Source organism: Etheostoma cragini, chromosome 10, assembly GCF_013103735.1.
Source record: "Etheostoma cragini isolate CJK2018 chromosome 10, CSU_Ecrag_1.0, whole genome shotgun sequence".
NCBI lineage: Eukaryota > Metazoa > Chordata > Actinopteri > Perciformes > Percidae > Etheostoma > Etheostoma cragini.
Genome location: NC_048416.1, coordinates 2989020 through 3008958, shown reverse-complemented (window position 1 = coordinate 3008958; position 19939 = coordinate 2989020). Strand labels below are relative to the sequence as shown.

At 38.5% G+C, this 19939-nt stretch overlaps 2 protein-coding genes across 3 annotated transcripts; one reads left to right on the top strand and one right to left on the bottom strand.

Annotated features, from left to right (window-relative positions):
- Nucleotides 1–332: 332 nt before the first annotated feature.
- Nucleotides 333–14515, bottom strand: ids (iduronate 2-sulfatase). 2 transcript variants are annotated; one of them, XM_034884015.1, is made up of 14 exons: nucleotides 14412–14515; nucleotides 13074–13210; nucleotides 12382–12559; nucleotides 11880–11968; nucleotides 11344–11544; nucleotides 7319–7489; nucleotides 7065–7191; nucleotides 6420–6590; nucleotides 5927–6033; nucleotides 3535–3651; nucleotides 2148–2258; nucleotides 782–907; nucleotides 557–674; nucleotides 333–522 (listed from the first exon to the last, which is right to left on the bottom strand). In XM_034884015.1, exons 1-13 carry the CDS (start codon nucleotides 14485–14487, stop codon nucleotides 591–593), a joined length of 1695 nt encoding a protein of 564 aa, XP_034739906.1. In that variant the 5' UTR covers nucleotides 14488–14515; the 3' UTR covers nucleotides 333–522; nucleotides 557–590. The 2 variants fall into 2 exon arrangements, with proteins under 2 accessions (XP_034739906.1, XP_034739907.1); XM_034884016.1 differs by having other exon boundaries at nucleotides 3535–3648.
- dcps (decapping enzyme, scavenger) lies at nucleotides 1919–18966 on the top strand. Its single transcript, XM_034884017.1, has 7 exons — nucleotides 1919–1923; nucleotides 15365–15583; nucleotides 16217–16367; nucleotides 16475–16620; nucleotides 16737–16850; nucleotides 17781–17891; nucleotides 18523–18966. The coding sequence occupies exons 2-7, from the start codon at nucleotides 15377–15379 to the stop codon at nucleotides 18787–18789; spliced, it is 996 nt and encodes a 331-aa protein (XP_034739908.1). The 5' UTR covers nucleotides 1919–1923; nucleotides 15365–15376; the 3' UTR covers nucleotides 18790–18966.
- The last annotated feature ends 973 nt before the right edge of the window (nucleotides 18967–19939 follow it).

Here is a 19939-nt window from a genome sequence, read left to right as displayed (position 1 = left end):
CAGACGTGTATGTCAATGCTCGGCTAGCTGCTAGCATGGCATGCCCTCATACTCTGCTTCTGACTGGCTAGTAGTCCTTACCTAGCTACTGTCAGGCCACGCCCTCATACGGCTACTCCTATTTGATTTTTATTTTACAGTAGAAGATCTATACAACTCATTTCCGTACGCTAAATGAGCCTGATGTCAATTAGCTTAGCATAAAGACTGGAAGTTAAACACCAATCAAAGCCCCTACACCTGTCAGGTGCGTATGCACTAAAAGTTGTGTTTGGCAGCTGGAGGGCAAACCAATCAGAGGTTTCTGTGCTCATTATGGAGATTTCTCTTTGTCAAAAGTATAAAAAAAAAAAAAAAAAAATAACTTTCTTATTCCCTTTGCTCATGTGTTGAACCCAGATCTGCCTGTTAATAAGGAACATTAGGCAGAAGAACTGAGCCTGAACGATTAATAGTGATACCACATAAGAAAAAACTAATCAAGGTGTGATCCCTTTTCTTGATAGTTTTTATCCATCCATCCTTCCTTCCAGCCATCCATCCATCTTCCCTTTGCACTCCATCTGTCTATGTGTTGGGTTTTATTCTCGTCATCGCGCCTTCCTTCGTGCCGTTTTCCTCCCTGCTGAGAGGTAGAGGAGCTGCAGCCTCATTCTCATCTGCAGGCTCACCGTCTGAACACCAACAAGTCGGGGAAAAAAGTAAATCAATAAATAAATGAGTGGTTATTGGTTGTCATTGTGTAAAAATACAAAAATAATAAAGAAGACTTCAAACATACACGGGGCAGAATGGCCATCTTTGTCAGCATAACACTGGCCTCAAAGTCACTAAAGACGTTATTATCCTGACCGGGGTCGTCTGCCAACAAGTACAACTCTCCAGCATGGACATCGGTAACATTTACCTAGAAAAACACACAGAGACACAAACACACAGAGACAAACACAAACCGAGTGTGTGTTACCTGTAAGCATTCTGAGGTATCCGCATTCATGTCTGTGCTCTATACAGCAGACCTAAACATCCTGTATCAATACACAGGCGCCAAGTATGGATCTTTTATTATCCCCCATGTTCTTCTCGGGTCAAATTAGACCCGTTTTCAGTTTTTTTTTTTTTTATCACATAAATGGGCCTTTGAAATAAGCGCTGAAAATATCAATAGTAGAAATATCAAATAACTTTGGAAAAACATCAAAAAAGCACCCACAACAGTGACAAAAATGTTGGAAAAAGGGATAATAGTGTTTTCATTGTTGATGCGACGACAACACAAGTGTTAAATATGTGTTGGTCAGTTTGTCTGCTTGACAATCCCGTTTTGCAGCGATAAAATTGAAGTGATGTGAACAAATAGAGAAAGGTTTCTTTTTAGATAAAACAGATGTTGACAAAGTTTCCTTTTGTGGACATAATTAAAATTGGGAAAAATTAGAAGTTGTAAAAAAGGTAATAAATTGCAAAATATTGCAGTATATGTTTAAAATCGCAATAATATCGTATTGGGGCTCATGTATTGTGATGATATCGTATCGGGAGGAGTCTGGTGATTCCCCCCCCCCCATTTAAGAAATGTTACACGCGGGTCGGCTTTAGTAAAAGAAGAAAGAGACAGTTGAGTTTAGGAAACTGGGACACGCGGGATGCGATTCCCGGTCTCTTGGGTGAAAGTCCTGTGTTTCGCCCCCTTTCATACTACTAGCTACTGCGTAAATTGACACGCAATCGCAAGGTAAGTCAACGGAGGCCGAACGGTGTTGAAAAACAGGCTAAAAAGCGGGTATGCGTCTTGATAACAAACCAATTGAGATCATGAGATCAGTGTGAGAGACAGAATACGGTTGGTACTTTAGCAGTATGTATGGATGAGGAGTGTCTATGTTATCTCTGAAAACATAAGTATGCATTTCAAGTAGCAGCGTGAGTTGATGTGTTGCACGTTGTCTATGTTTTTGATGTTTTAGCCTGTGGTTTTAATGTCCAAGATGTATTTTGGTTTAGATGTTTTGTCTATGCCTTTGTATTGTCCATGCACCAACTTGCCCAAGGGAGACAGATAAAGAAACCTTGACACAAAAAAAGATGAATAACACGAGACAGATAAGAGAAGATTTGCATGCTGTGCAGGTATGCGATATACCAACCTGAAAGGTTTTAGGGTTGAATCCTAGCCAGAGAGAGTATCTATAGTCCCAGGAGCGTAGAGAGTAACCCATGATCTTTATGTCTTTTAGATCTGGGAGGTCAGAGTTCACCTAAAAAGAAAGAACATTGAACTGTAGAAGCATCTTAGGTTACATATACAAAACTTATACTACTCCAGCGTTTCCCAGCCCTTAACCGTCACGTTGTCCTTGGGTCACATTGACCCATTTTCCTTTATCACTGTTATTTTTAATTCCCCAAAATAACATGATTGAATTCATACGACTACAAATCTCTACTTTCACTGAATAAAGTCTAATTCAATTTTATAGCATTTGAAAAAAACAAATTGAAGTAGTTTCAAATTAGTATTGAGTAAAAGTTGACATATTCCAGTCAGTCTAATAATTTCTACTTTTCTAACTCAAACATTAGGTACAATTTCCAATATATGAGGTTTATTGACCTTAAATTAGAGGAATAACTGTAAAACTAAAGTTAATAAGTTAGTGTTACGCAGTGTTGAAAATGTCAAAAAAAGTCACAAACATTGAAAAAAAGCATCAAGCATTGAAAAAAGGGAATACAACGTAAGAAAAAGTTAATACCATCAATAAAAAGCATCAAGAAAAGTGTTGATTTTCAATTTTGACGGGAAGACCACACAAGGGTTAAAACGGAGACAAATGGAAACACATCCATGATTTTGGACCGCAGTGTAACATCAGACAATCCATCTCCATCCATTTATGTGGCAAGCAGTTGTCTATTTACACATCCAGCACTTTATTTACACTAGAATACATCATTAACATTTATTTGGAGTCCTGTCCATGACCTACTTTTAGCTCTGTTTTGGTCTCCACCAACTCTTAAGGGAAATATATGGCTCTGGGTTTATCAGAGCTTTTCAGGCTACATCTACACTGCTACGTTTTGGTCTGAAAACAAATATGTACGTTTACGCCTACCATCCACAGTAGACTGGTGTTTCAGAGCCCCTAAAACGAAGACATTTGGAAACACTGCTGCCCTTGTAAAATCTACGGAGGTACGTTGTAGTCTCGGCGGGCCAAATAGACCCCTTTTGAAAGAACAACACACATCAGTCGGTCTTATAATTGGGTAGGCTTACATAACTTTTAGTAACTATTCCACCTCGTCATCGGTCCAAGCTATAAATTCCTGGTCTTATTCTTGGCCATTGTCCTCATATTGAGCAGCCCTACTACTGTACAAACTCCATTAATTTGAAGTAACAGCACAACATTTTTTCAGAATGCTATGCCTGCTTTCTGAACGATCGAGAATAATGAATTATTTAACCTTTACACAGCTCATGAAAGCTTTTTAATTTGCTTTTCTATAAACACTCCGGCCTGCTACCTGTGGTGTATCAGCAGGTCGAGGGTACTGGCTGAAAGATATGGCTTCCTCATCCGGTCCTTGTTCAGAGTGTCGGAAGGTGTAGGCCAGGTTGTTTCCTTCTGTACACAACTCCTTCTGAAAGCAAGAAAACAGACCAAAGAGTAAAAAGGAAATGCACGCCAGAGTCCATTAGATCACATTGATATCAGGGCATGTTCTGGTTTGTTTATCAAGTGTTTACGTCTCCATTCATTTGGTTTGGCAATGTTAATACGAGGCCGTTAGAACCAACTGTATAAAATGTGCCTGAAGGTCTCACTTCGGTTCTTGTGCTGCAGTTTTTAAGAGAAGGTGAAGTACAGGAAATTACTACTAAAACATGGTTTAAACTCAAGATTACAGGAGGTCAACAAGCTCAGTCAAAGTTTCCAAGGCTGAATTACATTTTGAATTCCATTTCTTTCTAAAAAGGTGCTGACACATCAACACGATTATCGGCCGTCAGACAGTCTTGCGAGGTCGGTGACTCGAGTCTGTTGGGTGTGTTTCGTGCAGTCATCAGCCTTCGTTTGGGCCGATTTGACATTTTAAAATAGGCGGGCGGGCAGTCGGACCCAATGACCAATCTGATTGGTGGAGTGCTAACACTGGAATTCTGTGCAATTTTCATCACAGTGCGATATTTAATATTTAACCATTTCATTTCTTTAAAGTGCAATATTTAGAACTTAATCACTTAATGTCATTACTGTCCAATATTTAATACTCAGGACTTTTGATACACCAAACTGTATTTTTGCATGTGTATACAAACCCTTTATCATTTTTACTATTTTATATGTATATAGTTGCTCTCAGGAACTGTGCACCACGTTTCCCCCCGCACTTTTTTCCCCTTTTTCTGCACTACCTACATTTTATATATTTTCATATTTCTTGTTGACACTGTAAAGGGATTGCTTCAATCTCGTTGCACCAGTACTGCACTTGTGTATAATGACACTAAAGGCTTTCTATTCTATTCTACGCTGAAATGGATGACGGGCGGGATGAACGTGACAAACACCACAAAATCTGACAAAAGTCTTTCAAACGGATCTAACGCTCAAGTTGGCGGCGCTTTGGTGTGTTCCGAGGCACTTTTTGAGCCGAATGACCAGTCCAATGGTTTGCCATCGGGTTGGTGCGTCAGAGCCTTAAGGCTTAAATAAGTTTAAATACATCAAAATAAAAACAAATGAAATAGTAAGAAAGATAAAAGGGTTTGTATACACATGCAAAAAACTGGATTATAGTCTCAACCACAGTTTACTCTGTTGTGTTGTTTTTGCATTAGTGGTGGCATTCGGTCTGTTGGTCACTCCACCACTTGAAATATGAGAAATATCAGCCTTGAACTTATATTTGGGACTGAGTCTGAGACATCAGGAATATCTGACTGCTATCATGTCTCCCACTTAGTTGAAATCATTAGGCCTACACAAATTACATCCATTGGCTGACATGATCAATGACAGTTTAACTAACAAACGAATAAAATGCGAAAATAGGAACATAAACAGAAAAAAAACTATTTCATGACATTTACAGTAGTTGCTTTCCCTTGTTAACAATCTGACAGATGTGTAAAAATGTGCTTTAGGTATTAGGAACAGTAGATGTGTATCTGGTGTGATTACAAGTTTAATAGTTAAGGTAATGGTCTTGGATGAATCCAACAACAATTGTCATTGTGAGCATGTTAGCATGCTGATGTTAGCATTTGGCTGTAAGTAGCTAGCAGGACTGTAGACTAAAATCCAGTTTTAGGTAGAAACGTGTGGTTGTTGACTTTGGCTGAAAATGTAACTCGGAAATCTGTCAGCACCTCCAACTGCGGCCGTGTTCACGTGGTAACTTTTATAAAAATAATGCTTGTATATACACATATTTACTGGTGATGTCACTATATTCTGACAGTAGCACAACAACTTTCACGTTCCTCTGCCTTCTTGTAGTGTTTCTAACGGCAGTGCAAGTTTCCAACGCACATGAAAAGAACCAAACGAAGCCGAGAGTCAACGACTGCTGGTGAACTGCAGTCAAGCGGTAAAACTAGGCAGTGCTGATTAAATATGAATCACGATTCTGTCATTGTATTGCCCATTTCTCACGTCAAATGTATTCAGAAACATGTTTTAGTGTACTGTGAAGCTGTAAAAAAAGTCATTGACACTGCTTCGACTCGAATTGGTCGTTTTCCGTATGCCATTAGGAGCACCAGGAGGAGGAACGTGACCTTTTTCCCGGATCATGTAGCACCGACAGGCTATAGAGAGCCAATATGACAAGGTGTAATTAGTAGTTACCTACTGTCGCTTTAAGTGAAAACTACTGGATTGAACAAATAGTCATTTCCATCCATTCATACCTGGAAGGAAATGTCAGGACAAGGGTGAGGTGCTTTGAGGCCAGCCATGTAGGAGACGGTAGGAAAAACATCCACCAGCTCCACCATGTTTCTTGTTACTTTGTCAACTGGAAAAGAGAGGGAGAGAGAGGTCAGCCAATTAGAGACAGTCTTACATAGCCAGCGACGCAAATTAGTCAAGAGATCCACTAAAATGCACTAGATATCCTGCTCTTTCATTTCATCATCATTGCAGCATTTGCACTTGAAGTAAGAAAACTGTCCGAGGCGAAATATCAAAGTTCATTCCTCTCTAAATACGTTTGGGAACTCTGTCTGAATCAAAGACTTCATTAAGCTCAAGTTGGCATAATAATACATGTTGTAACACATTTTTAAAGAGGAATTAAGACCATAAACATTACATCAAACTCGAGTTCCCTTCTGTGTCTTGAAGGATTGTACAGGCCTTGCGCTAACCAATTGTAACTTGTTGTCAGTGAAGGGGCCTTACTCTTTGAGATGGGCTCTGATGGGGTGAGGGGATCAATAAAGGGAAAGGTTGACTTCCGCAGCTGATCACTGCATGTGGTGACCCCAGGAACGAAGAAGATAAGAGGGATGCGCGTCGTCACATCGAAATTTGAATATTTAGCCCATTCGCCGTGTTCTCCCAACGACCATCCTGCAACACGAGGGACAGATAGACAAGAACGATGTTGTTTTAAAAAGAACGGTATATCTATAGCATAAAAACCACATGCTGGATACAGATTCCTAGTCATCTCCTATTTGAAAATGCTGGTATTTGATTAAGCTCTACAGTGTATAAGTCAAACAGTCATGGAAAGGATTCACTGCAGCGTCCTCCACTGAAGGAGACATTAAAGGAAATTGAGTTTCCGAGTCACAAAGTTTCCAAAGAAAAAAAAAAAAAAAAGAAGGAAAAAGTGAAAGATAGAGCTGGGTTTTTAAGAGTATGGCAAAACTGTGGAAGGAGGCAATGGCACAACATGCTGTTACAACACTGCTATCTGGTGGTGAAACAAGCAAAGCTGCCACAATTCTGTGATACTTCCTAAATAATTAAGAGCACCGAGAGCCTGATAACTTGAGTTATTTCAATAAATATTTGAAGAAGAAATAAAAGTCTACGGACCATGATCTGAGGTGAACACCACCATAGTGCTGTTGGCCAGCCCCAGCTCATCCAGAGCACGGAGCAGACGTCCAACTTGAGCGTCCATGTAAGACACAGCAGCGTAATAGTGCTGACGAATACGCAGCTGCAAGACATGACACAGAACACTGTTGGTGTATAAATATTTAACCGGAAATATTTCATAGGAGCAGCAGCATGTTATAAATGGTTTAAAAAAAATAAAAAAGGTGTTAAGAGCAGCCAGTTCATACCTGAAAGTCTTTAGGAATTGGTCCATATGGGAAGCTAATGTTAAGCTTTTGGACATCGTCTCTTTTCCTCACGTCTGTCCAGGGATTGTAGGCCACAGGAGGAAGGAGTTTAGGGACACTGGGGTCAGGGGCCAGAGTCATATGCTCTATGGGATAAAGATCCAGGTACTCCTGTAATAAGTAAGTAATAGGTTTCTAACGGATGTTAAATAAAAACACAGGTACACATATTCACAATGTAAATATGTGTTTATATTTTGACGGGGCCTATGTACCTTAGTCCTTAGGGACTAAGGGAGGTTTAAGTCCCCGGACGGACAAAGTACAGAATGTGGGGGTTTCTGTTCAGCTCCCGGGAGCAACGAGACCCCATCTGCTCAGGTCGCATCTCTCTAACATCTCCCCATTAATGCATGTAAAAGGTCCTGTTAATGCACGGGTGTATAGTAACAACGGCAAGTACAAATGTAATTTCCCCTTGGGGATCATAAGTATGTCTTCTTCAGTTCATCTGTTTTGCCAACTAAAGGAGCAATCGTCCCAAAAGCCTAGACACTTGGAAAGTGTATCCATATTTTTACCACAGCACAACTCCACTACTGTGACACCTTGTTCACCTGCCTCAACATCTCTCCATCTCAACTGGTCTAAAACACTAGGGCTTCTTTCCATTGGCTCCTCGTCACTTTTAGAAACAATTTAAAGGTTAACGTTTTTTTTTTCTCTTCAACATGGACCCTATTTTCCTATGTTTGTGTGTGTAATTTCAGGATCTTATCCATGCATTTTATACCTGTTGAATCTGACTAACTAGCACCAGATCAGCCAATAGTAAAATTTAACTGCAACCAGTAGAGGGCAATCTTTAAACATACTTATAACACAATACAATTATATTACTTTAATTGTGGAGCATAGTGCAAAGGGCGCTGGAATAAATAGTGTTATGTCAAGATTATAATGTCTTCATTGACATTCATGACACCACGAAGTTTGGGAATTTATTTGCCTCATTTATTGGGGGCTTTTCCACTTTTAATTTTTGAAGGACAGAGGAGGGAAGACATGCAGGAAATAGTCACAGGTCGGATTTGTACCCTGGACCTCTGCGTCGAGGCGCACACCTCAAAGTACATGTGCGCCTGCGTTACCACTGAGCCAACCTGGCCACAAGTTTTGGAGTTTTTAAATCTCGATGAGCTCGCTGTGACGCGTCAAGACATTATGGAGTAAATCACATGCCCGGAGAGCGCTGGCTTGACTCCCCCCCCAACCAGAATTTTTTATCTCGCAACTTACACATTGTGGGAAACCTGCTTCACATACAGTATGCATATGTCAATTTTAGCTTTCAAAAGGTTCCTTTTCCGTTTTCTATTCCCGGTTTTTACACATATAGAGCAACATCAAAACCAGCACTCTGGTTGGTGTAACTTTAGGCTTCCGCAACACAAAAACAACATCTAACTGACATAGCAGACTCTATCAGATCCCAGGCGCTGGTGCCCGCATCAGGCAGCAGAGCGCCTGCAATAGCTTTTTTTTAATAAATCAAGTTCTAACCATTATTACCATGGTTATCAAGCACATCCTTCAGTCTCCTGCTCTGGCATTATTTGCTCAATCCGTCATCTTATGAAAATCACGGTTCTCCAACAGTCATGTCTTTGTCTTTGTCCACAACAGCCAGACTTTCACTTTTCCACTCTATAAGTATAGGTTCCAGGGACTAAGTGAATTGCATAACGCATCCCATTCAGTGAATGTCTGTCTTCATGAATGTGCATTACAGAGATTCTACCAGTGGAATAGTTGCATCCAGTTATGAGAGGTAGAGAGTTAGACAGACCTAGGGTGTTCAACTCGTGGTTTGCAAATAGAGCTGAATGACTGACTGACTGGAGAGAGAGATAGAAACAAAGTGATATAGAGAGAAAGATATAGATAGAGAGAGATCTAGAGATAGTGAGATCTAGACAAAGAGATAGATAGAAAGAAAGATTTAGACAGAGCGATAGATAGAGAGTGTTATAGAGAGATAGATATAGAAAGAGAGATCTATAGAGATCTAGATAGAGAGATCTAGACAAAGAGATAGATAGAAAGAAAGATATAGACAGAGAGATAGATAGCTATAGATAGATAGAGAGAGAGATATAGACAGAGATAAATAGCGATATAGAGATATAGACAGAGAGATAGATAGCTATAGATAGAGAGCTATAGATCTGGAGAGATAGATAGCTATAGATCTAGAGAGATATAGATAGAGACCTATAGAGAGATATATCTAGAGATATAGATAGAGAGATAGATAGATAGACTGTATATAGTTCATTTAGAAAGGTGTCCCCATCACATAATTTGTCCACCAGACAGTGATAGGTTTAGTTGTCGACTATAGATGTCTCAGCCTGGCTGTGGTCTGCAACTCAATCAAGGTTCCCAAGGGCTTTCCACAGACAGCATGATCACGTCACGCAGCTCCCGTTAGACGTGCACGACCAGCGATACTCGTCCACAGCTCATTCAGTGAAAGTTTATCCAACAGTGTGACAAAAGGGTTCCACATTTCTTCTAAGATTACCAAAGTGTATCACACAGGTTAGGGCATTTGAAAGGCAGTGAATGGGCAATCTTCTCAAGCGTATTGAGGCAGCCTGCTATTGCTCAAGAAAACATGTTAACACATCTCCCACATATGATCACCTGACAGGAGAGGGACTCGCCAAGCGTCACTCTTTCACAAAGAGACGAACAATTGACACCATTGACCAATATGGTTAAACCCTCATGTTGTCCTTGGATCAAATTGAACCGTTTTCAAGTATTTATTTATGTTTTGTCACAAAAAATTGGCAGTCAACATAAGCGCTGAAAATGTCAACATCAAAAATGGCAAAAAAGCACCCGCAACATTGAAAAAGTGACAAAATGTGGGGAAAAAGCGATAATGTTGAAAAAATAAGTGACAAAAACGTTTTTTTTACATGGTTGACGGGAAGACAACACAAGGGTTAAAAACCTTAATATGTGTAATAGGGATGAAAATAAAAATCAAGTGTCTTATGTATGGGGGAGAGGGGTCCAAACGATTTTTAAAATCAATTATTTTCCTGAGAATCCATTTTTTTTATTTTTACCAATGATTCATCTAACATCATAGCAAAACAGGCCGATGCTAAAAAATCCATGTTATGTACTTTATAAATACACTAAATGCCGTGACTGACTGACATGTAATGTGCATTTTCAGGAAAAATTTGGGGAAATGTCTCGGGATAAATTCTCTGTAGAAGTGCAACGCCACCCATGTATTAGGAAGAATGAAACAGTACAAGAGCATATCGTCCCAGCTGTAGCGTAAGAGATGCTAAAGCAAGTTTATTTATTAACACCATTCTTAAATCCGCTGATCTCTATCTGAGCCACAGTTTTAACCCTTGTGTTGTCTTCCAGTCAAAATAGAAAATCAACACTTTTGTTGAGGCTTTTTTTAATCACTGTTTTTAACTTCTTCTTACATTTTTGTCCCATTTTTTAAACACCTAATATTTGTCACTTTTTTGACTTTTTCAAAACTACTTTATACTAACTTATTAACTTTAGTTTTACAGTTATTTTTCAGAATTTATGGTCAATAAACCTCATTTGTAGGAAACTACACCTAATGTTTGAGTTAGAAAAGCAGAAATTAGGAATTATTTAGACTCAAATTAAAGAAATGGATGTTGATGGATAATCACCAACTGGAATAAGTCAACTTTTACTCAATACTTATGCAATACCACTTCAATTTCAAATTTGAATGCTATAAAATTGAATTAGACACCTTAAAATGAATGGAAGTAGAGATTTGTACTTGCCAAAGAGCGTCGTGTGGAATCAATCATGTTACAATTGGGTAGTTTAAAAAGAACATTGATGTAGGAAAACAGGTCAATTTGACTCGAGGACAACATTTTGAACATAAAACATTGATTGCATTGTCCCTTTTAAAGTAACAAATGAATAAGCACACGTACCTGTGGTATCCTGAAGGGTATGTGTGGTTTGTGAAAGCCCACAGCCAAGAAGAAAGGAACGTCGTGGTTGGCCCGAGTCTTCAGCAATCTCACTGCCTCGTCTGTGCTCTCCATGTCGGGGAGGGTCCCCCCCGGCTGCTGGGTCACGTTCACTGCGCATAGTAAGTTGGCGTGGAGCTCACCATCCTCTCCTTTACACATCTGGAAACAAGGTTTTAATACAAATTATTGGTTGTTGTTTGGACAGAACTCCCCCTACTGCTTAAAGAAAATAAAAATAAAATCCTAATCCTTGTGTGTGTACACACACACATTAAATTCGGAAAACTTAGCGCTCTTGTATCAACACCACCATGTAAATAGTATGAGATTCTTTCTGCATTAAAATGCCTTACACCTTGTTTTTACACGTTTACTTGCACTATTACAAACGTTTCCAATCATGTTAATAACAGGTGTTGATTGACAGCATGTTTCTGCCACACGGCATTATTTTGTTCAATGGTTCATTACAGGATACTTTTTCCAATTCACACCTTTTCTTTCTCAAATCTAAAGGAAGCCGGGTGGTACGCGGGGATGGACCAGCTGTAAGGGTAGTCATCAGTGTGGTTCGAGGCGATGCCTAAAGAAAGGAAATACAACACAACCGTTGTTACTGCCATACAAATTAGGATCTGTGGGCCGAGACGTCTCTGCAGCCCCACAATACTTCTTTCAGAATTGTTTGACACATATTTTGCCTTTAACAAATACTGCGCATCTCTGCGCTTTGGATATCGCACTAGTCCATATTCCCATTTCGATAAAATTGGCATGGCAGTTTTTTTTGTTTTTAATGTAAAAACAGTTGATCTAAAGACAAGTGCTATATAAATAAAGTTGGACTTGATTCACGCTCAGGCTCATTTTTAGCGTATGGTTAATCTGTGCTTCTCAGTGCAATTTCAGTGGAAATCATTCATTCATACACATATATGCTTGTGAATATTGGGATGCATCACTTGTAAAAAAAAAATGGAGAATTTAGAATCCTACCTGGATGAAACACCTTGCCCACAGACATAGTGAAGTAGCCTTGAGATTTGAAGTATTGTGGCATGGTCGTGTAGTTCCCAGAATGGACTCTCCAGTAAGACTTGAAATCATAGACCCTGGTGGTGTCTGGTCTACGACTAGTTAACATGGACGTACGACTGGGAGCACACACAGCTTGCTGTGAGAGAACAAAATGCAACTTTAAAGATTTCCATGGGGTAACATTTCCGAACACAAACGTATACGACAGCGACTGACCTGACAAGGGAAATTTCATATCCATAAAGCAAAATTTGCTAAATCGCGACCAGCTTATATTCACTTCAGAAGTGAATTTTGAAACATTTGTGAGTCTATCCAAATCAGTAATAGTGAGAAAACTATCTATATAGCTGATCTACTGCAAGAGTTTAAGGAATTATAATTATATAGCCTTAGCCCATCTGATCTGGTCTTTGTATTTTATGTTTTTGATTATGTTTTAATTCACTCTTCTAATTTTGATTTATTTGTATATGTCCTTTTTTTTTCTCTCTCTCAAGCTACTCTATATTCACTGGATAGAAAGGATTTTTTTATTTTTTTACGTTTTCCTAATGCCAAACTGTTCAATAAATGTTTAACATGTTTGTAAAATTTTAAGATAATAAAAAAATTAAATTAAATTTAAAAAATTAAAAACACCCACTGACCTGTGCATATGCATTGAGAAAAACTTGGCTTTTGGATGCCAGTTGATCAATGTTTGGGGATTTGACCACAGAGTCCCCATAGCAGCCTAAAGATGTCCGCAAATCATCTGCCATGATGAAAAGGACGTTTCTCCTCTCTGAAAGTAAAGGCACACCACACAACTGCATTGAACGAACCCATGAAGTTTAGGCATATTTTTCAAATTCCTGCTATGAAAACTTAATAGTAGGGCTGGGCGATATGGAAAATCAAATATCACGATAGTTTTTACCAAATACCTTGATATCAATACCGCAATCATATTGTAGTGTTGACTATTGGTGCTTTCACAATATATTAACACAATGAGATATTAGATAAATAATCACCATTAATGTGGATATAATGACTAAGTGGGTAAAGCCAAATAATAGCACAGTTACCAGCCTGGGGAGTTCAAACAATGACATCACTTTACTGTAATGCAGCCTTTAAAACCAGGAAAAGACACCAATTATGCCAAATTACAATAACCAAAATCTAAGAAGATATCTAGAATCATATCACGATATTTATATAATATCGATATTTTGCAGAGCTCTAAATAATAGTAGGGATACAATTATTCGTAGTTGTAAACTAGGTGGTGTTAAAAACAGTGACAACTACAGTGTGTAATAGGGGTGGGTGTTAAAAAAAAAAAAAAATGTATGTATTGTGACTTTTTTGCGACACATTTTTAAAATCAACTATTTTCCATAGAAATAATGCATTTATTTAAGGAATGATTCACCGTCGACTACATCATATCCATTGCCAGCAAAACAGAGCGTAAGCAGAAAATGCAGAAAATCCATGTTATGTATTTCTTTAAAAATTAAATAAATGTCAGGCAGGCTGACTGACATGTGATGTTCATTATTATTCTTTTGTTAAAGAATCAAAATTGTGATGAATGGATATCGCAATACAAATCAGCAAATAAAAGCTTGATAGAAGCTAGCAAATTTCACTTATCCTAATATTAAATTCAATTACACCTTAATATTTTTTCACATGTGGCACTAATCATCTTCCATACATTACAAACAAAACACCATTCAATGAGGAAATTAAATGAATTAACATTAGCTTAATCTAGCTACAGCCACTAATTAAACATAGCATGCACTCATTAACCGCTAATGTAGCAAGTTAGTGAGATTTAGTGTTCAATAAAGCAGTCTTACAGTGTCTATGCTTTACACAAATCACTCAAATAAATCTACAACCACATTATTAAGTGCATTCATAGGTGTTAAAAATTCCATTCTCGCGATACTTTCAGCGTTTGCTAAGCACAAACTCTAGCTAGTTACCTCTTCTTCCCACAACAGCAAGAGCCAGAGTGTGAAGAACCGTGAGGAGAAGCCATATTCGGACACATGTGTACATTTTGGACTGGATAGAGAAGACTGACGACCATAGGTGTATTAAGAGAACTGACGGCACGATGCTGTCCGTCATAAAGCGTAACTTTACTTAAAAGCTAATCTCGAATGCCCGCTTCAGCCGTCTCCTCACACAGTTTGGGATCTAAACAAATGAGCGTGTCCATTGTCATCTTTAAACAATGTTTTCATTGGTCCACTCAGCAGTCGCCCCGCCCAGAAACACTAATCATATTAGTTAAATTATGTGTCAATCACCTGTGTTTTTATTTCATGAACTGCACACAGTATGTAATAGCTTGTGCATGAAGCGAGGTCTCACTCTGCACCAAATGGACTTGTCCGATTGTAACGAAATAAATCCCGGGGAAATCCTATAGTAAATCCCAAGTAAAAGTATTGCCTTCAAAAACAAAGTATGCACAATTAGGTAATATTATTATCCAAATTAACTTAAATACTTAAAGTAAGTATTGATTGTGCACTAAAATGTTTCCAGTCAGTTTTTTTCATTATATGTGATGTTTTTGGATTATTATTTCTACTACATTATATATGTTGTATATGTGTATATATAGCAATGCATCATATTTTAAATCATCATTATGTTTGTAGAGTTGCTTTTATGTGAGACGGACAAATTGTCTTTGTTGAAGAACATAACATTATTTTCATTCAATGCACATGCATCTTATATATTCTGCATGTATTTATTGAATTATTATATACATTACTTATTATATTATTTGTTGTTATTTATTTATTGCAATTACTGTTGAAGGTTGTGCTAATTTGAACTCCTTTTTATACCATGTTCACGGCCCACGGTTGTTGAGTGAGTTATCCTCTTACACATACACGATCTTTGAACACAAACTCAGCATCCACAAAACATGGCTGACACCCCGGCTAAACGTGAAATTGACAGGGTTGTAACGGATGAATTATCTCAGAAAGTCAAGAAGGCGAAAGCTGACGATGAGAATGGTGGAGGAGAAGTTGGAAAGGAACCTGAATGCGAAAATATTCTGCGTGAGTTTAAAACGTCCAACGTCTTGAGTGATTCTGCCCGGGAGAAAAACATCTTCATTCATGGAAAGGTAACGTTAAGGTTGTGGTAACGTAAAGTTAGCTAGCTAACTTAGCTTAACGTAGCTGTTAAATAAAGTATTTAGCTAACTCTAGCAACGGTTATGCAGTTAACAGCAAATTTTGTTAAGGTTAGAGTGGTATATTCATTCAAACTGGTCTCAGTAGTTTTGTGAAGGAAAGCTGGAACAATGACTTCCGGTTCAATATTTCAAAATAATAGTCTGGTTGATAGTGCATAATTGTAATGATGGATTTAATAGAAATGAGTATGACAACGACATGCTTAGTTAAGAATGGGCTGGTTTGCATTAATTTTATAATTCTGGGGAAAGCGAGACTGACCAGACAGACAAAAATAATACTTATAATAACTTTAACTGTATGGACTATACATCTGCCTATTGCACATTCTATACATTTTTAGCATTCTTTAATTAACCCCATTCAGCCTTCTTTTTCTTATACTAATCAGCAATTGTATATACGTGTTGCTGTATTTATTGTTTATTTCTTATTAATCTGCAAAATGTTTGTTTGTTGATGTACTGTATGTATTCACCAATCACCAAGGCAAGTTCCACGTAGGTGTAACTTCATGTGACAAGAAAGTCTGATTCTGATTCTGAACATCTCATTGCCAGCTTGCCGATCAGGAGGCTGTGGTTATCCTGGAGAAGACCCCCATCAGAGAAGACACCCTGGCTGAGCTTTTCAGCGGCTCCAGACTGAAACTGGAGATGAAGAACGACATCTACAGCACGTACCGCTTACAGGCTCCCCCTCAACACAATGGTACAGTCAGGGAAAAACAAATGTACTGACTAAAGAGACTGTGAATCCAGCAGCCACTTTGGCCAGCTGGACCCGGGTTTGACAGTCTCTGTGTTTCTGTTTTGCAGAGATCAAGACTACAGTCGTGTGTCCAGCCACAGAGAAGCACATAAAGAAATACCAACGACAGGAGAGTTTCCTCGTGGAGGAGACGGGGGAGGACTATCAGTCCATCACGTTGCCCTACATTCAGAAGCAGAGTTTCAGCGTACAGGTCGGTGTCCTGAAAATCTCCTCCATCAGTAACATGCGTGCATTGGCATCATAATGCATACTTGTGAATGTGCAACATTATCTGTGGATTTATTTCGACTTACATTCACTCCCCAGTGGGTATACAACATCCTTGAGAAGAAGGCAGAGGCTGACAGGATAGTTTATGAAGATCCGGATCCAGAAGTTGGCTTTGTCCTTCTCCCAGATTTCAAATGGGACCAGAAACAGGTGAGATGGCACGAATTTTGCCATATGTTTATACTTTTCATCCAACTAAAATCTAATTCACTCTTTCCGGAGGGCGCAATTTATCTGGATTTTGTTTTTCACAAGCCGGAATGAAAATAAGCCGAACTGAAATAGGAGTAACAAGGCTATTTTTACAATGTCAGTATTAGAAAGTACAGATAATTGCGTGAAAATGTAAAGATAATTACTCCAGTAAAGTATAGATACCCCAAATTTCAACTTAACCCTTGTGTTGTCTTCCCGTCAAAATTAAATATCAACACTTTTATTGAGGCTTTTAATTGATATTTTTAAGTTTTTCTTACGTTTTTTGACCCTTTTTTTTTCAATGTTTGTCACTGTTTTTGACTTATAAGCTTTATTTTTTACCATTATTTTTGGAATTTATGGTCAATAAACCTAATTTTTAGGAAATTACACTTAATGTTTGAGTTAGAAAAGATGTTGGATGGATAATCAGAGACTGGAATATGTCAACTTTTACTCAATACTATTTCGAAACTACTTAAATTTCTTTCTCCAAGTGCTATAAAATTGAATAAGACGCCCCGAAATTAATGAAAGTAGAGATGTGTAGTTGCCAAAAAGCGTTGTGTGGAATCAATCATGTTATTTTGGGTAGTTAAAAAGAACATTGATATAGGACAACGGCTCAGTTTGACCCGAGGGCAACATGAGGGTTAAGTAAGGTAATTAAGTATTTGTACTTCTGGAAATCAATGATATTTTTTTGTTAACATCTGTTTGATTTGATAACCGGTCCTCTCTAAAACACAGAATGTTCCGCTTAAATGCTACTCTCTAATCCACACAAAGATAGAATTAGAAAGAACAACGCATAGATACTTTAGGAATCCTAGGCCCCTGACTGGACTATGCATGTTCCCAATATGTGTCTTCTTCTTTTAGGTTGATGATTTATACCTGATTGCCATAGTACATCAGAGAGACATCAGGAGTCTCAGAGACCTGACGCCAGAGCATCTACCACTGCTGCAGAACATCTTCCAGAAAGGAAAGGTGAGGCAACGCAATCGCCCTACATGGTTATTTTGGAGGAGAAAAAAAAGAAAATGTCCTGTTCTTCTCACAGCTGCCATTAATATAACCTTTAATAATATAATCATTATATTCAACCAGTTACACTTTCCATTGCAGAGAGCTAGGACAAGCCATAGCTCTTAAAGTGTAACTTCATATTATTATTATTTTTATTATTTTTATTATTTATTTTTTTCCTTCAACAACCTGGACCCATTTGTCCTATGTTTTTGTGTGTAAGAGACTGATGCGAACAAGAATCTTTGACATTGGTCCAGTATTAAAGAGGAATTATGCAGTTTTTTTAGCATAATTTACCTTAACTGAACAGCTTCGGAGTCATTGGAATGGTCATAGGTATAGATACCTATCTCTAGGTATGGTGAAGGTATGTGATGATGTGTGTGTGTGTGTGTGTGGGGGGGGAAACTTCATCAGGATGCATAGTAGTCTGATCCATGAAATAACTGGCCTGTTCGCTGCTGGTTATAGGTTGACAAAAATGAAGTTCTCATGTTAATATTATTAGAGCCAAAAGAAGAATTCTCGGACATATTCATAACGCCAATCGTAAGGAACGAATGACCTAACCTGTGTGATTGGGATTTAGGAGGCCATCTTGGAGCGCTACAACCTCCCAGCCAGCAAGCTGAGGGTCTACCTGCACTACCAGCCGTCCTACTATCACCTCCACGTCCACTTCACCAAGCTGGGCTACGAGGCGCCCGGCTGCGGCGTCGAGCGGGCCCACCTCCTCGCAGACGTTATCCAAAACCTGCAGTCTGACCGCCAGTATTACAAAAGCCGGACCCTGTACTTCCCCCTGAGGGCCGACGACGGACTGCTCAGCGAGTTCAAGGAGACGGGGAGGCTGTAACGGACTGTCTCATGCACTCACCACGTTAGTAGATTCCCAGCCCAACTGTGTGTTTTTTTTAGATAATCCAATCATACATAATGTGTGCTTTTTTGTGTGAATCATCAGCAAGGTGTTTTTTGTAATTTTCATATTCCTGCTTTCCTTATGAGAAAAGGAGAGAACGTAGAAGTGGACGCGACAAGAGTCAAACCGGTGGATAAATCATGTTTCTGTAGAGCTCTGTTTTTATGTTTTCTATGTTCTCTATGTTGACGGAATTAAAGAGTCATTTTTTTCTACTCAGCCTTCTGATTTTTAACTTGGTTGGAATATCTGAGACAGGTTCAACTGTCTGAGAAAGTAGATTGATATACTGTAATATATGTTTATACAGAACATATACATATGTTTTAAACTGTATATATATGTATACATAAAGTATAGTATGTATGTATGTATGTATGTGTGTGTGTGTGTGTGTGTGTGTGTGTGTGTGTGTGTGTGTGTGTGTGTGTGTGTGTGTGTGTGTGTGTGTGTGTGTGTGTGTGTGTGTGTGTGTGTGTGTATATATATATACGTGTATATATATATACACACACACACACAAAGTATGTATAGTATATATTGATATATATATGTATATGTACTGTATAAATACGTACCGGTCAAAAGTTTGGGGTCACTTACAAATTTCCATACCACTCCATTATAGACAGAACACCAACTGATCTGAGTGGGGGGGCTGATCTTTAATGCAATATCTAGATTGCCTTATACCAGAAACCATTCATCCAATGTTCCAAAGGCACATATTGTTTACTAATCTGATATCATTTTAAAAAACTAACTAGAAAAACCTTGGAGAACCCTTTTGCAATTATGCTAGCACACAATGTAATCTGAAAACTGCTGCCCTGGTCAACAAACAATGCAACTGATCTCAGCTGGTATTGTGTCTATAATGGAGTGCAATGGAAATTGGTAAGTGACCCCGAACTTTTGACCGGTAGTGTATATATTAACCAGAGATGGCAAAAGTACTCACTTTCCGTACTTAAGTAGAAGTACAGATACTTGTGTTAAAAGATAATCTGGTAAAAGTGGAAGTACTGATTAAACTTCTTTAGTCAAGTAAAAGTAACAAAGTACAGGCTTGGAAATTTACTTA